General features: G+C 43.1%; 1 protein-coding gene across 2 annotated transcripts in view; it reads left to right on the top strand.

Annotated features, from left to right (window-relative positions):
- PIWIL2 (piwi like RNA-mediated gene silencing 2) overlaps positions 1 to 13,154 on the top strand; it is a 36,696-nt gene extending 23,542 nt beyond the window's left edge. For both annotated transcript variants that reach the window (XM_072149347.1, XM_072149348.1), the window contains exons 19-25: positions 1,969 to 2,070; positions 3,682 to 3,798; positions 4,250 to 4,338; positions 5,758 to 5,863; positions 5,988 to 6,241; positions 6,323 to 6,430; positions 7,236 to 13,154. In XM_072149347.1, coding sequence (XP_072005448.1) covers positions 1,969 to 2,070; positions 3,682 to 3,798; positions 4,250 to 4,338; positions 5,758 to 5,863; positions 5,988 to 6,241; positions 6,323 to 6,430; positions 7,236 to 7,392 — 933 coding nt within the window. In that variant the 3' untranslated portion in view covers positions 7,393 to 13,154. The remainder of the gene's footprint in view (positions 1 to 1,968; positions 2,071 to 3,681; positions 3,799 to 4,249; positions 4,339 to 5,757; positions 5,864 to 5,987; positions 6,242 to 6,322; positions 6,431 to 7,235) is intronic.
- Positions 13,155 to 13,908: the final 754 nt, after the last annotated feature.

The following is a 13,908-nucleotide window of genomic DNA, read 5'->3' as shown; positions in this document are numbered from 1 at the left end:
TCCTCATACCCTGTGCTGTGACCTGCTGTATATAATCTTCCTCATACCCTGTGCTGTGATCTGCTGTAGATGATCTCCCTCATACCCTGTGCTGTGACCTGCTGTAGATGATCTTCTCCATACCCTGTGCTGTGACCTGCTGAATATAATCTTCCTCATACCCTGTGCTGTGATCTGCTGTATATAATCTTCCTCATACCCTGTGCTGTGACCTGCTGTAGATGGTCTTCTCCATACCCTGTGCTGTGACCTGCTGTATATAATCTTCCTCATACCCTGTGCTGTGATCTGCTGTATATAATCTTCCTCATACCCTGTGCTGTGACCTGCTGTATATAATCTTCCTCATACCCTGTGCTGTGATCTGCTGTATATAATCTTCCTCATACCCTGTGGTGTGACCTGCTGTATATAATCTTCCTCATACCCTGTGCTGTGATCTGCTGTATATAATCTTCCTCATACCCTGTGCTGTGACCTGCTGTATATAATCTTCCTCATACCCTGTGCTGTGATCTGCTGTATATAATCTTCCTCATACCCTGTGGTGTGACCTGCTGTATATAATCTTCCTCGTACCCTGTGCTGTGATCTGCTGTAGATGATCTCCCTCATACCCTGTGCTGTGACCTGCTGTATATAATCTTCCTCATACCCTGTGCTGTGATCTGCTGTATATAATCTTCCTCATACCCTGTGCTGTGATCTGCTGTATATAATCTTCCTCATACCCTGTGGTGTGATCTGCTGTATATAATCTTCCTCATACCCTGTGCTGTGATCTGCTGTATATAATCTTCCTCATACCCTGTGCTGTGATCTGCTGTATATAATCTTCCTCATACCCTGTGCTGTGATCTGCTGTATATAATCTTCCTCATACCCTGTGGTGTGACCTGCTGTATATAATCTTCCTCATACCCTGTGCTGTGATCTGCTGTAGATAATCTTCCTCATACATTGTGCTGTGTTCTGCTGTAGATGATCTTCTCCATACACTGTGCTCTGACCTCTTGTAGATGATCTTCCTCATACACTGTGCTCTGACCTCCTGTAGATGATCTTCCTCATACCCTGTGCTCTGACCTCTTGTAGATGATCTTCCTCATACACTGTGCTCTGACCTCCTGTAGATGATCTTCCTCATACACTGTGCTCTCACCTGCTGTATATAATCTTCCTCATACACTGTGCTCTCACCTGCTCTGGACCATCTTGAACTTGAGCAGCTTGAAATACATGAAAACTCTTTCAGATCAAAGAACATATATGTGCTCTGTGTGTAGCGACTTACTGGTTAAAATAAACTGAATGCGACTAACTCCATAAACTTCAAGCCCCTCCATTGCAACAGGATGGAATCTCAATGTGTTACATTACACAGTACACAGCCCCTGAGCCTTTACTGTGTTCATGACCGTACGTGTAATCCTTCCAACTCAGTCAATGTACGGAGCATCGCAGGATGGAGTTCAAAATCAATGCAACTTTATATACACACACACGCACACATAGTGTAGCACTGCGTAATCTGTGAGCGCAATATAAATAAAGGAATTATTATATTATATATATCTATATATTCATACAGCATGTTGTATGAGTGAGCTTGGAAACCTGTCACCGGTGGGGTAAAGCCATGAGTAGTTCCCCGTGTCTTGTCACATTGCACTTTGTATCTGGATGGGCTCTGATACATTCCTTAGTTTTGCTTCCAGCACATTGCTGACATTATTCGGCCTCTATCTCCACTTTCATACTTTTTTTATAGAATGGAAATTGTACAGACTTGTCACAGTTCAAGGTGCCTTACGCCTTCTGCCCTATAATCAGAGTATTGGACAAAAATACCCTCTACTCCTCCATAAACATGCACCCTCAGCCTGTCTGTGCGCACAGTATGTTTCCTGAGTAATGCACTGACTGTCACAGCACTAAGATAACACTTCTCTGTCTATTGTTCAACAGGCAAAGGTGCAGCTGATCGTCTGCATCATCTCTGGGAACAGGGACGACCTATACGGGGCCATAAAGAAGTTGTGCTGCGTGCAGACCCCTGTCCCATCTCAGGTAATGTCACCTAATACTTTACCATTCCATCCATCCCTTTCTTCACACTACCAGAATATTTAAGGGGATGGCATGGAAATAAATTCTCAAAAATGATGTTATTAATAAAATATGTGTTTGATGTAACCTAGGCAAATTTGGACTGGGTGAAGCCAGGACTGTGTGTGATTTATTGCAGACGTGTGGCCAGTGGTTATTGTTGTAGTGCTTGGAGTAAGGGCAGGACCTGAGATACTTCATTCCATTACTATGCAGTACACTTCATCCTCTATGAGTCCATTACATCATCACCTGTGACGCCCATCACACCACATACTTTCTGTGTCTTGTCCTCGCCATCCATGTACATTCATGCTGGAGCGTGGCCCAAAGGAGTATCTGTACCCCATGAGTAGCTGCACACCCAGCAGCATTGATGTAAACCGTATCCTAATGGATGAGGGAGATGTTATTCTTCATTATAGAACAGGGTTTTTTCGCTCATTTCTCACTCTCCAACTTCAAAAATCCATAACTTTTTCACTTTTCCTTGTACAGAGCTGTGTGAGGGCTTATTTTTTGCACAACAAATTTTACTTCTCAGTGACATTATTTATTATTCCATGCCGTGTACTTGGAAGCTGGAAAAAAAATTCCAAATGTGATGAAATTGGCAAAAAAAAACCAAAAACACCTCCTCTTTAATTGTTTGGTTCGGGACGATCACAGTGATACCAAATTTTTATAGGTTTTATTGTGTTTTTATAAATTTTTCAAAAATTATATAAATTTTTATCCTGTAAGCCCTCTTTATATACCACCCGCACCTCTCCACTGTACATGTATGGCACAGAGCAATCAAGGGGTTAATAATAATCTTTATTTCTATTGCGCCTTAACATTTTACAGCGCCTTACAAATCAAAGGGATTTCCAAAACATGAAGTATGTGTCCTAGTAGGGGTTCCCCCCTAGTTGCAGTAAAAAATAAAAGCAATACAAATATTTGGAGTCGCCACATCCATAAAGACCCAATCTATTCAATTACCACACTATTTAATCCCTACGATAGTCACCATCACCTGAAATGTTATTAAAAAATTATATTTGTGAAAATGCCAACTCATTCCACAAACTAAGACCCACATACAGCTCCATGTATGGAAAATTCATATATTATCGCTCCTTAAAAAAGATAAACACTGAAATCACCTACATGTTGTTTAGAAATGTCCTGTGTGGGGCACAATTGTGTCAGAAGTTAAATGGTAAAATCTTCCTAAATACACAATATATTTGGGAAAAAGACTCGCTACAACATAAATAAACGGGAAAAGAAAGAACTGTACGCTAATACGAACCAACTCCCAACTGACTCTAGACCAAACAACATTGTTATATGGTACAATTTATTATGCTGTCATATTGAAATGCATGTCTTGTTAATCTGTGTTTAAAAATTAATAAAAATAATTTGGAAAAAAAAAAATCTTCCTAAAATACAACATGATTAAATCGCGGCATACGAGAGCTTGAGGTTTTAACCAAACTGCATGTGACCCCGTACGTAACCAATTTGCCTTCAGTCTACTCTATACAGTTCACACCGTAATATTTTTTTTTCCATTTACAGGTGGTTAATTCAAAGACAATCTCCAATCCACAGAAACTGAGGAGCATTGCGCAAAAAATCCTACTGCAGATCAACTGCAAGCTGGGGGGAGAGCTATGGGGTGTAGACATCCCCCTGGTGAGTGATTTGTGTTGGAGAAGATGAGTACTACTGTGTGAAGAGAAGGAATCTGCAATGTTCCACAGATGTGAATAAAGCCCTAGGCCTCATGAGCATGTGTGCAATACCGGCTGCAGACAGGGGAAAATGTCCCCCCGCCCCCAATGTGCCCCCCCATTTCTATAGGAAATGAGTGGACACATGACAAATCAGGCAAGGAATGGGACTCGCTCTATCATTTATGGCATTGTGAGGGTGCAAAATAGGCCTGGATGGTGCTGCTGTTTTTGCGGCCCCCAAATACAGTGATGTGCAAAAGGCTGCACTGCATTGTATGTGTATACAGTACACCTCCAGGGATGTAAATCTTACACTGTAGAAAATAGCACTCTGTACAGAAGCATAAGCAGACATTATGATAATTGCAGCCTTTCTATGACCTCTACGGTTTGTTTATTCCTCTTCCTAGAAATACTTGATGGTCATCGGCATTGACGTCTACCATGACCCCAGCCGTGGGTTACGGTCAGTGACTGGATTTGTGGCCAGCATGAACCAGTGAGTATCTCCGCTGACATCCATGTGTGAGGGCTTGTTTTTTGCTTGGTGTCCTGTAATTTACATTAGAATGCATTGTGTCCTGCTCATACATAATCATTTTATTATGGGATAAATGCAGCAATTAATAACGGTCCTATTTTTTATATAAAATTAAGAGAGAGCTAAATGTATGAGATATGGTTAAAGGGGATACAAAAAGGTGTTATATACTGCGTTGGGAGGGTCATTTAATAAGATGCATTATAAAAATGTGTTTATCTGAAAATCTTAAATGTATTAAGTATGGACCAAAATCCTCTCATAAACAACTCATTATTCTGTGACTCACGCGTTACTGTTTTGGCTATGCAACCTTAAAACTTACAGTGGTTTTTCAGGAATCTGGGGAGAAAAAAAACAAAAGCATAATTACCCTGCTCCAGCTTGTGTTTCACTCTGATACTTTGGGCCTGTGTTTGGATGGAAGTTCAGTGTGGTCATGGAACCCGATTCATCCGATAAGTTGCCTCCTCGGAAAAAAGGACATCTCTTTGTTGTCCCCTTGTCCCATGACTCTTCCGCCAGGAAATTCCAACCTGGCACAGGCTTTAAAACCGGAAGTGCCGGAGTAAGGAACCCTATATACTCGAGTATAAGCCGACCCGAGTATAAGCGGAGACCCCTAATTTTACCACCAAAAACTGTGAAAACCTATTGACTCGAGTATAAGCCGAGGGTGGGAAATGCATTGGTCACAGACCCCCCAGTATATAGCCAGCCCCCTATAGTATACAGCCTGCCCCCTGTAGTATACAGCCAGCCCAGCCTGCCCCCAGTGTAGTATACAGCTACCTCAGGCTGCCCCCAGTAGTATACAGCCAGCCCAGCTTTAAAAAAATTAAAATAAAATTATATACTCGCCCTCCGGTGGCCCCGATGTCAGCGCGGCTCGTCTTCCGCGCCTGTCTTCTGTCTTATGTAACATCATGCTGGGCGACGCCAACGTACTCTCCCGGGTGGCGGCTAGTATGACGTCAGCAGCGGCGCGTCATACTTTGCACCCAAGGCGGCGCCGAGCACAATGTTACAGAAGAAAGAAGATGGGCGCGGAAGCCAGAAGAGGACCCGCGCGGACATCGGGGGAGCAGCGCTGCACAATGGGGCCACCGGAGGGTGAGTATATAAGCTTATTATTAAGTGCATTGACATTGTGTATTGACTCGTGTATAAGCCGAGGGAACATTTTTCAGCACATTTTTTGTGCTGAAAAACTCGGCTTATACACAAGTATATACGTAAGTATTTTTATACATAATATCCAAGTCAACCCACAACCCTACGTACTAGATCTACAGAACCTCCTGTGAAGGAAAAAGGTGGCAAAATACATGTAAGTCATTGAACAAAGAGAATAACAAAGTTCTGGTGATCTTGCAGTTGCCTGACCCGTTGGTACTCCCGTGTGGTTTTCCAGCTTCCACACCAGGAAATTATGGATGGCCTAAAGCTTTGCCTAGTGGGGGCCTTGCAGAAATTTTATGAGGTAAAAAAATGAATTTTTGTATATTGAATACATGGATTTTGGATTGAATAAAGAACCTTTTGTGAGTCATTGAATATATTTGTGTCTGTGTTATAGTAACATATAACATACTTTCTCCATGTAGGTGAACCACATGCTGCCGGAGAAGATAGTAGTGTACCGGGATGGTGTGTCTGACGGACAGCTGAGCGTAGTGAAGAATTATGAGATCCCACAGCTGCAGACTTGCTTCAGTACATTTGAGAACTATAATCCCCGCATGGTGGTGATTGTGGTGCAGAAAAGAGTCAGCACTAATATGTATTGCGCTCATACTGGAGAATTAGTAACTCCTGCACCGGGGACAGTGTTAGACCATACTGTCACCTCCCGTGAATGGTGAGCCGCTCAGTCATCTGCAATCGCCTCCTTGTGTGATGGAGAGAAACGTGCTGATATTTGTTACCTCTTATTCTGTAGGGTGGATTTCTTCTTACTCTCTCATCACGCAAGACAGGGCTGCGGCATTCCCACTCACTATGTGTGCGTCATGAACACCCCCAACCTTAGCCCCGATCATTTACAGAGGTAAGCGGGCTGTGCTGAGACTTGTTATGTTCACTCATCTTTATCAAATCTGAGAGCCTTATATCTGTCCCACATACAGATATTACAAGATTAGGCTACATTCACACAGCCGTATGGGGGGGCGTATATACGGCCGATATACGTCCCCCATAGACGGCAATGGGCGCACGGCGCCCTACGGGAGCGGTACGTTGCAGCACACGTGCGGCACTGTACCGCTCGGTATGTCTTATCTTTTCACGGCATACGGCCTCCTCTCCCCGTACCGCCGTGTGCCTGCTGTGCTACGGTACAGTGGGCTCATGGATTCAGCTAACACTCATCTGAAGTTTATGGGCACCTTTAGTAAACCCTTGTGGGCCTTTGCCCTTCCTTATGGACCCCATTATCCCTTGCTGCACACATTCAAGGAAGCCAGCTACCCATACTCAAACCTCCTAAGGAGCTGCTCAAGTTCTCCAGCTTTTCAGCACATCAGTTCCATTTGCGGCATAAGGCCTCATGCATATGAATGTGTGCAAAAATAGAATCTGAGTGGCCGTGCTGCAGTTCAGGGCAGGAATAGCACCTGGCCTATCTTTTGTGGTGCAACCACCCGGTTCTGACATTGTCCGGTGCGACATGCTGTGCTCACCACACTGTGATGTGCTTGGGCCTATCTCAAGACTATTAACTTTACCCTTTCTAAGATCTATTCCTTTCTTAGGTTTTGGGCTAAGTAATTATGCTCCCTGTCCCTTTTCAGCTTCCCCTCCAGCTTGTTGTAATCTTTTTGACTTATTTTTATTGTTACTTCTTTTTGCAGGTTGACATTCAAGCTGTGCCATATATACTGGAACTGGCCTGGTACAATACGAGTGCCGGCCCCCTGCAAATACGCCCACAAGTTGGCCTTCCTGTCCGGCCAGTTTCTCCACCACGAGCCGTCCATTCAGTTGTGCGACAAGTTATTTTTTCTGTAAATTACAAGCGGCCGGACCCTACTGCATGATCATTTCTTTAGTTTTACCCCTTTAGGTTTTTATTGTCCTGCCCATACGATCATGCTGAGTCCACAGACTTAGCATTAATATCTTCTATTTTACATCCGTTCATCCATGTTTTTTTTTGTTTTTTTTTGCGTTTTTTTGCTGTCTATGACGTTTGATCTGGACCCATTAAAACTTCCTAACCCCTACAGAAGATACGATCTGTGACAATGAAGTCCTGCCGCAGGATATAGCTGGAAGCTATACGTGTCACATGTAATTCTGTATCAAGTTTGTGTTACCTAGGGTAGGAAACCATAACCTTTAGTTATAAGAAGAAGATAGGCCCATCATTATGTAATATTCTATGGTAGCGGCAACATATTTTGCAGCACTGTACGCAGGATACACTCACGGCCTATATTGTTAGAAATTTTATTTTATATGACTGTTTAATTTTATAGCTTGGAAGCTCAGTGACCACTATATCACACAGGTAGGATAACAATGAGTCTGAGAAAGTTAAGTCATAATCCTACTTTCTTACGTGGTTGTATTACTTGCTCCTTTGCTCTTCAAAAGACACTTATAACTGAAAGATTTTATTTTATTCAGCTTGACAGAAGAGACATGTGTTAAAGGAACTCTCCAGGCAATGTGTAGTGTAAGGCTCAATGGGGCGGAGCCATGGCACACCCTAAAGAAATCATCCCTGTGTCATGCCCCGCCCCCCTGACACACTACACTCTTGTTTGTGGAGTGTTCTATTACTAGACATTTTGTTGATTTAAAGGGAACAATGTATATAAAGAAAAGTTTCACCGAAAAGCATAAAAATCTGCTTCAGTGTTTTTTTAACAGGACCTGTTTTTCGGGTGCATTGATCACTTTTCTTCCCCCAACTTTGTCTACTTGTATCTATCTGCCTATGCAGAGTGCAGGTCGCACCTTACACCTAGGTTGGGATTGAGGTGTCAGTATAATTGACACTCGGTTGGTAGATTTTGGAGAGGATATTTTGCATTTTTCCCTTTGATCGCGAGGGGCTGCAATGTTTCATTTGCAAAGTTCCAGACAAACAGAGTTGCATTCATGAAAGAAACACTTCTTTGAGCCTTTGATCTCCATCACGACCATAATTATAAGAGGAGCATAACTATAAGGACCACCCAGGTGTGACCACCCCTTAGAGAAGCGCACAAATATATGCTTTGTTTTATTCAGCAAGAACCACAGACTGTGATTTACTTCTGGCTGAGTAAAAGTCTTGGCCAGTTTTCACATGCTTCTGGTCATTTGAGATCTGTGGTCATTACGGTTATCCACAACTCTCTTGGAGGGGTTGGTCGCTTTTTTGTAATCTGTGTAAGTGTGGGAATCAGGATATGAGGTAATTTACCAATATACATCTATTAATAGTTCTGCTCCGCTTTCTTGATATGTAAAGTGAATCCTCCTGTCTTTTACCTCATCAGGCAGACATTCCTGACCATAAAATGGCTGCAGATGGAGGGTCATGTGATCTCTATCTTTCCATGAGCAATCGCCCTGCCAGGACCTCAAAATAGTATTCATGAATATAAGATCAGGGTCGGGGTTAATCTCATGGATAGATAGATATGACATCACATTGTATCTGGACTTTGGTGTTGCAACATCTTGATTTTCTTTTTCAGCTATTTCTATGGTCAGCCTAATAACAGGAAGGTGCTCAGGCCCTGTAGCTGCAAAACAAGCTTAAAGGAAACCTGCCGTTTGATTTGATGCACTATGAAGCTAACATAATGTAGCTACACTGATGCAGGATCATATTTTGTTTAATCCCTGTGGTTTTGCTGATAAAACAATTATAACATTCAGGGCCTTGGGAAAGTTGGGTCAGACTGGATGCATGCATGACTAATCAACCTGAGCTGGATCACTCATACACAGCAGCTGGAAGATGGTGCAGCAATTGATTATTCTGCCTTCAGGCACAAGTCAGGCATTACATCATCCTCTCCTGTAGTGAATAACTAATGTGCTAGGAGAAGGGCTGAAGCTGAGCTTCATTATCATAATGTTATATCTGATTTATCAGCAAAACCACTCAGCACAGGGATTAACCAAGATAAGATCCTGCATCAGTGTATCTACAGCATTCTCAACGTATGTTTGCTACATAATGCATCAAACCACATGGTAGGTTTCCTTTAAATCACTCCGCCATCATACAGGAGATATTCTGAGGGATAGTGCTGATACCGGCGTGAGTTTGTGTCTGTTTATGAAAGAATTCTGTTGTAATTTCCACCAGATTTATCTCGAGTTTATGACAGTTCAGTTTTTAGACTATTTTACGACTAGTTTGGCAAAAGGGGGCGCAGATTTGTGGGATAACGGACATGCACTAAAAATTATCCAAATGAAGCACAAAGTTAGACTGGACAGTCTTAAGCTATGCCAAGCTTATCATCCAGCATTTAGCAGTGCTCCTATGCAGAGGGGAGGGGTGAGCAGCGCGCCAACAAGTACATGTCCATGTGAATACACCCTAAGGCTGCATTCACACGGCGGTATACCTGAATCCTCCCTCCATAGAAAACAGGGGTGCGCAGCTGCACACTCGGGAAAAGATAGACCAGGCTCTGTCTTTTCCCGTTGTACGGCACCGATCGTTGCCACACATGTGTGACACCGTACCACTGCCAGGCCGCCACTGCCATCTATGGGGACGGATATGCGGCTGCAAATTTGCGGCTGCATATACATCCCCATAGATTGGTGTGTGAATGCACCCTAAGGCTGCATTTAGACAAATGTATGCTTGCATGGCTACGGCTGGGGGGGCACACGTCTAGCGCCATGGAGAGGAGGAGGGGGTCACCCCTCTTCATAGAAATGCACCGAAAACGGCCTATGCAGACAGGGAAAGATAAGACATGTCCTATCTTTTCCACGTGTACAGAGCGGTACCGTATACGGCACCGTATTGCTCTGTGCGGCCATTGCCGGTACACGTGAGACACCATGCAGTCATTGCCATCTACGGGGGATGTATGTACGGCCGGAAGCGTGTGGCTGTAAATATGTCCCCCATACGTTCATCCGAATGCATGTGTATTAGCCCATCTTCATGAATCTGGTGCCTCCCGCACTGCTTTGGCAGAGTGCAGAAACACTTTCTTTTTGTGCACCATTAACACGGGGCGTGCAACATAATTCTGTCAGACTTTGCATGATAAATGTGGCGCAAGAGGGTCGCATGCGGCACATATGTGGTGCAGACACTTCTTAAATACCTGTGCAAGCAGTTTACACTGAAATGAACGTGCAAACGCCACTAAAAAACTGGCGCAAGCACCTTAGTAAATATGGGCCACAGTTTTCCTCATTTCTTTATGCACTTCTTTGAAACTGGAGTCTTCTTTGATGGTGTCTGTCTACAGCATAGGACCTTTCACATAGACGTTGTGCACGGGAAAACGATAGACCTTTTCCTGTAAGTATGGCCGGGCTTTATTATGGAGAGGGGAGGGGTGAGCCGTGCTTGTGGATGTACACTCGCCCGGGCTATGGCCAGACAAGCTTACGTCTATGTGAAAGAATGTTTTCATGTTTCCGTACACTATATGAAAAGACACTTATGATGTTTTTCTCACTATCTGACATGAAATCAGAATATACCTTCCCAGCTTTAGCAATTTTAGTATTACCAAAATTGTTTATATTTGCCAGAAGAATGAGGGAGAGGGAATTTTTATTATTTTTAATAATTTTACTGTTTTCGGAAAAGTCAATAGTTTCCATCCATTTCATTACTATCTGGTACCATCGCCCTTACACTGTATGGCTTGGTTCAAACATTTTGGATCTCCTTCCACAAGCCTCTCACAATAGTTGGTAGGAATTTGGGCGGATTCCTCCTGGCAGAACAGGTGTAACTGAGCCATGTTTGTAGCCCTGTGGACCCAATATCTTTATTAGTGTCTTGAAATGTAAAACCATAGAAAAAATCCAATAGAGGGTTGACATTCTTTTTCTCACCTGTCACACAAGCTTTATTTACACTGAAGAAGTCCCAATAATCAACATTTCCTCGTGTCATTTTTAGAGTGTGACATTTCCTGTTCAGAATCGCTCTGTGTGCCATAACCATGTTGTCATACCCTCTAGTCTCTAGTAAGTAGTGTTGGACTGAATGATTTTGGGCCACACCGTCCAAACATCCATGGTGGCTTCCAACGTGCGCTGTCTCCAGTTGGACCTCCTGGGTATTGGAGGATACTGCGGTGGGCCATGAGGTTTCCTAGAGGAAGGAGCTCTCTTTTACACAGTCCTGAACCCAGAATCCTTTTCAACCAGACAACTACATTCACTAAAGGTAAGATCTGTACCATAAATTCTGTTGTGGTCAGTTTAATTTTTCACATCTCTGGATAAAAAAGTGACATAATGGTATAAGATTATAATATCTTACCTGTGGAAGGATTATATCAAAGGGTTAAAATACTAGGCATACAATATATGGCCATCAGGGGACACCTAAATGATCTTGTAGGAGTTTCCAATCCTAAACCATGAGAGGTCACCGGAGTTGTCTTATCAGCATCTTCCACTCTTCTCGAAAGATCTTAGGGCATACGGCCGTGCGCTGGACACGAGGAGGACGCGGCACCTCCTCCCTCCATAAAAAAGAGCAGTCTCTATCTTTTCCCGTTGTACGGTGCCACACATGTGTGACATTATACCGCTGCCAGGCCACCTTTGCGTCTATAGGGACTTATTTGTGGCCGCATATACGTCCCCATAGACGGGCGTGTGAATGTACCCTTAGGGCAAACTTGGACATGGCAGAACCGTCCTCCCTCCTACTTCCTCTTTGCAGCACCAGAAGTCAGTTGAGGCTGGAGTTTGAGAGATTAGGAGTGACCTGGCAAAAGTTGCCGTGTTATTGAAAGTCCCTTGTAATGTCCTAATTGATTCTACACCTACTGATGGAAATGGCTCTGCCCTTTCATCATTGGGAAGGGCGCAACTGATTTTGGCCATAGAGTGTAGCCGATGTGCAAAAGCCGATACAGCGGGTGAAATACATTTGTTTCTGAAGGTTCTATTGACATGAAGTTCTCACCAGATGTCGATAACAACCCGACCAATCCACACTGGCAAAGAGATCAAATCCTAGAGGTCCAGGCCGCCGGCGGAAACTTTTTCAACTTTTGTTTGAGGAAGAGCTGGCCAATCATAGTCTCGGCCAGGGGTGTCAATTTTCCGGATTGGCTATTTGGACGTCAATCCAGCAATTTGTCCGGGTTGGACAGAAACTTTCGCTTATTTCTATTGTGCTGTCACCTCTCTCTTCATTACTGGAGTCAGGACATGATTTCAAAACTTTACAAACTTAATAAAAAAAACAACATAAAAATGTAAATCCCCCCCCTTCCTCCTCAAACACATATAAACTCCCTGGGATCCAGGTAGGAATTGTCCCCAGCCCTGTCTCTGCCCTTACGTTTTGGGCTTGGCAGCGGCCCTTCATAGTGACATGTCAGGCGGAAGCAGGATGATTCCTCAGCGTTGAAATCACTTGTCTTTTCTTGCTGAATAAAATAAAATAATTTGGTTACTATTGAATTAGCATTTTTTTTTTTTTTGCTTATCTAGTAGCAGTCAGACCTTACTGCTCTATATTCTACATGTTTGTATAGCATGGTAACGGGTAGTTACTATTTATTGTGTTTTTTTTCTGAATAAATTGCATGCAAAAAAAATTATATATTCTTGTTTATGATTCCATGATCTCCATTTCCATATTTTACCCTGTTAGATGCAGGTTCTACCTCAGCAGAGGTGCTCACAAATTCCCATAGATTTTGGAAGACGATGGGGATCAGTTTCTGCCCAGTGAAATCTTATATGACCATATGAGCAGAGTGCTCTGCCTGTATATAACACTCGGTGCGCCAGATTCATTAAAGGGGTAGTCCCATTTCAGCCAGTTATTGTTACTGTTTTCAAGATAAAAAGTTATACCATTTTCTAACTTACTTTCTGTATTAATTCCTCACGTTTTTCAGGATCTCTTCTTGCTGTCATTCTATAGAAAGCTTCTACGGTTACTTCCAATGGTCACAACTCTGACCATGGTCACACACGTGCACGGCTCGTTATATCACACAGCTCTGATGACTCTCTGTGATACTAATGATCCGTGCACCTGTGTGACCATGGTCAGATTTGTGTCCAATATTAGTAAACATAGAAGCTTTCTATAGAATGACAGCAAGCAGAGATCTAGAAAACTGTAAGGAATTGATACAGAAGGTATATTGGAAAATTATATACATACATTTTATTTAATGGAAACACCCCTTTAAGAACATGTGCCAAAAATGTATGAATCTGTCGCTTCCCTGCACTGGCCCGATAGAGTTCACCAACTTTTTTATGGTGCACCTTTAACAGGGTGTACGCCTAATTTGTGTCGCATGAAGACTAGTGCAGCTGCGCCACAAAATAGTCACGTGC

The sequence above is a fragment of the Engystomops pustulosus genome, chromosome 4 (genome assembly GCF_040894005.1).
Source record: "Engystomops pustulosus chromosome 4, aEngPut4.maternal, whole genome shotgun sequence".
Classification (NCBI taxonomy): Eukaryota; Metazoa; Chordata; class Amphibia; order Anura; family Leptodactylidae; genus Engystomops; species Engystomops pustulosus.
This window is presented reverse-complemented; position numbering and strand designations above follow the sequence as displayed.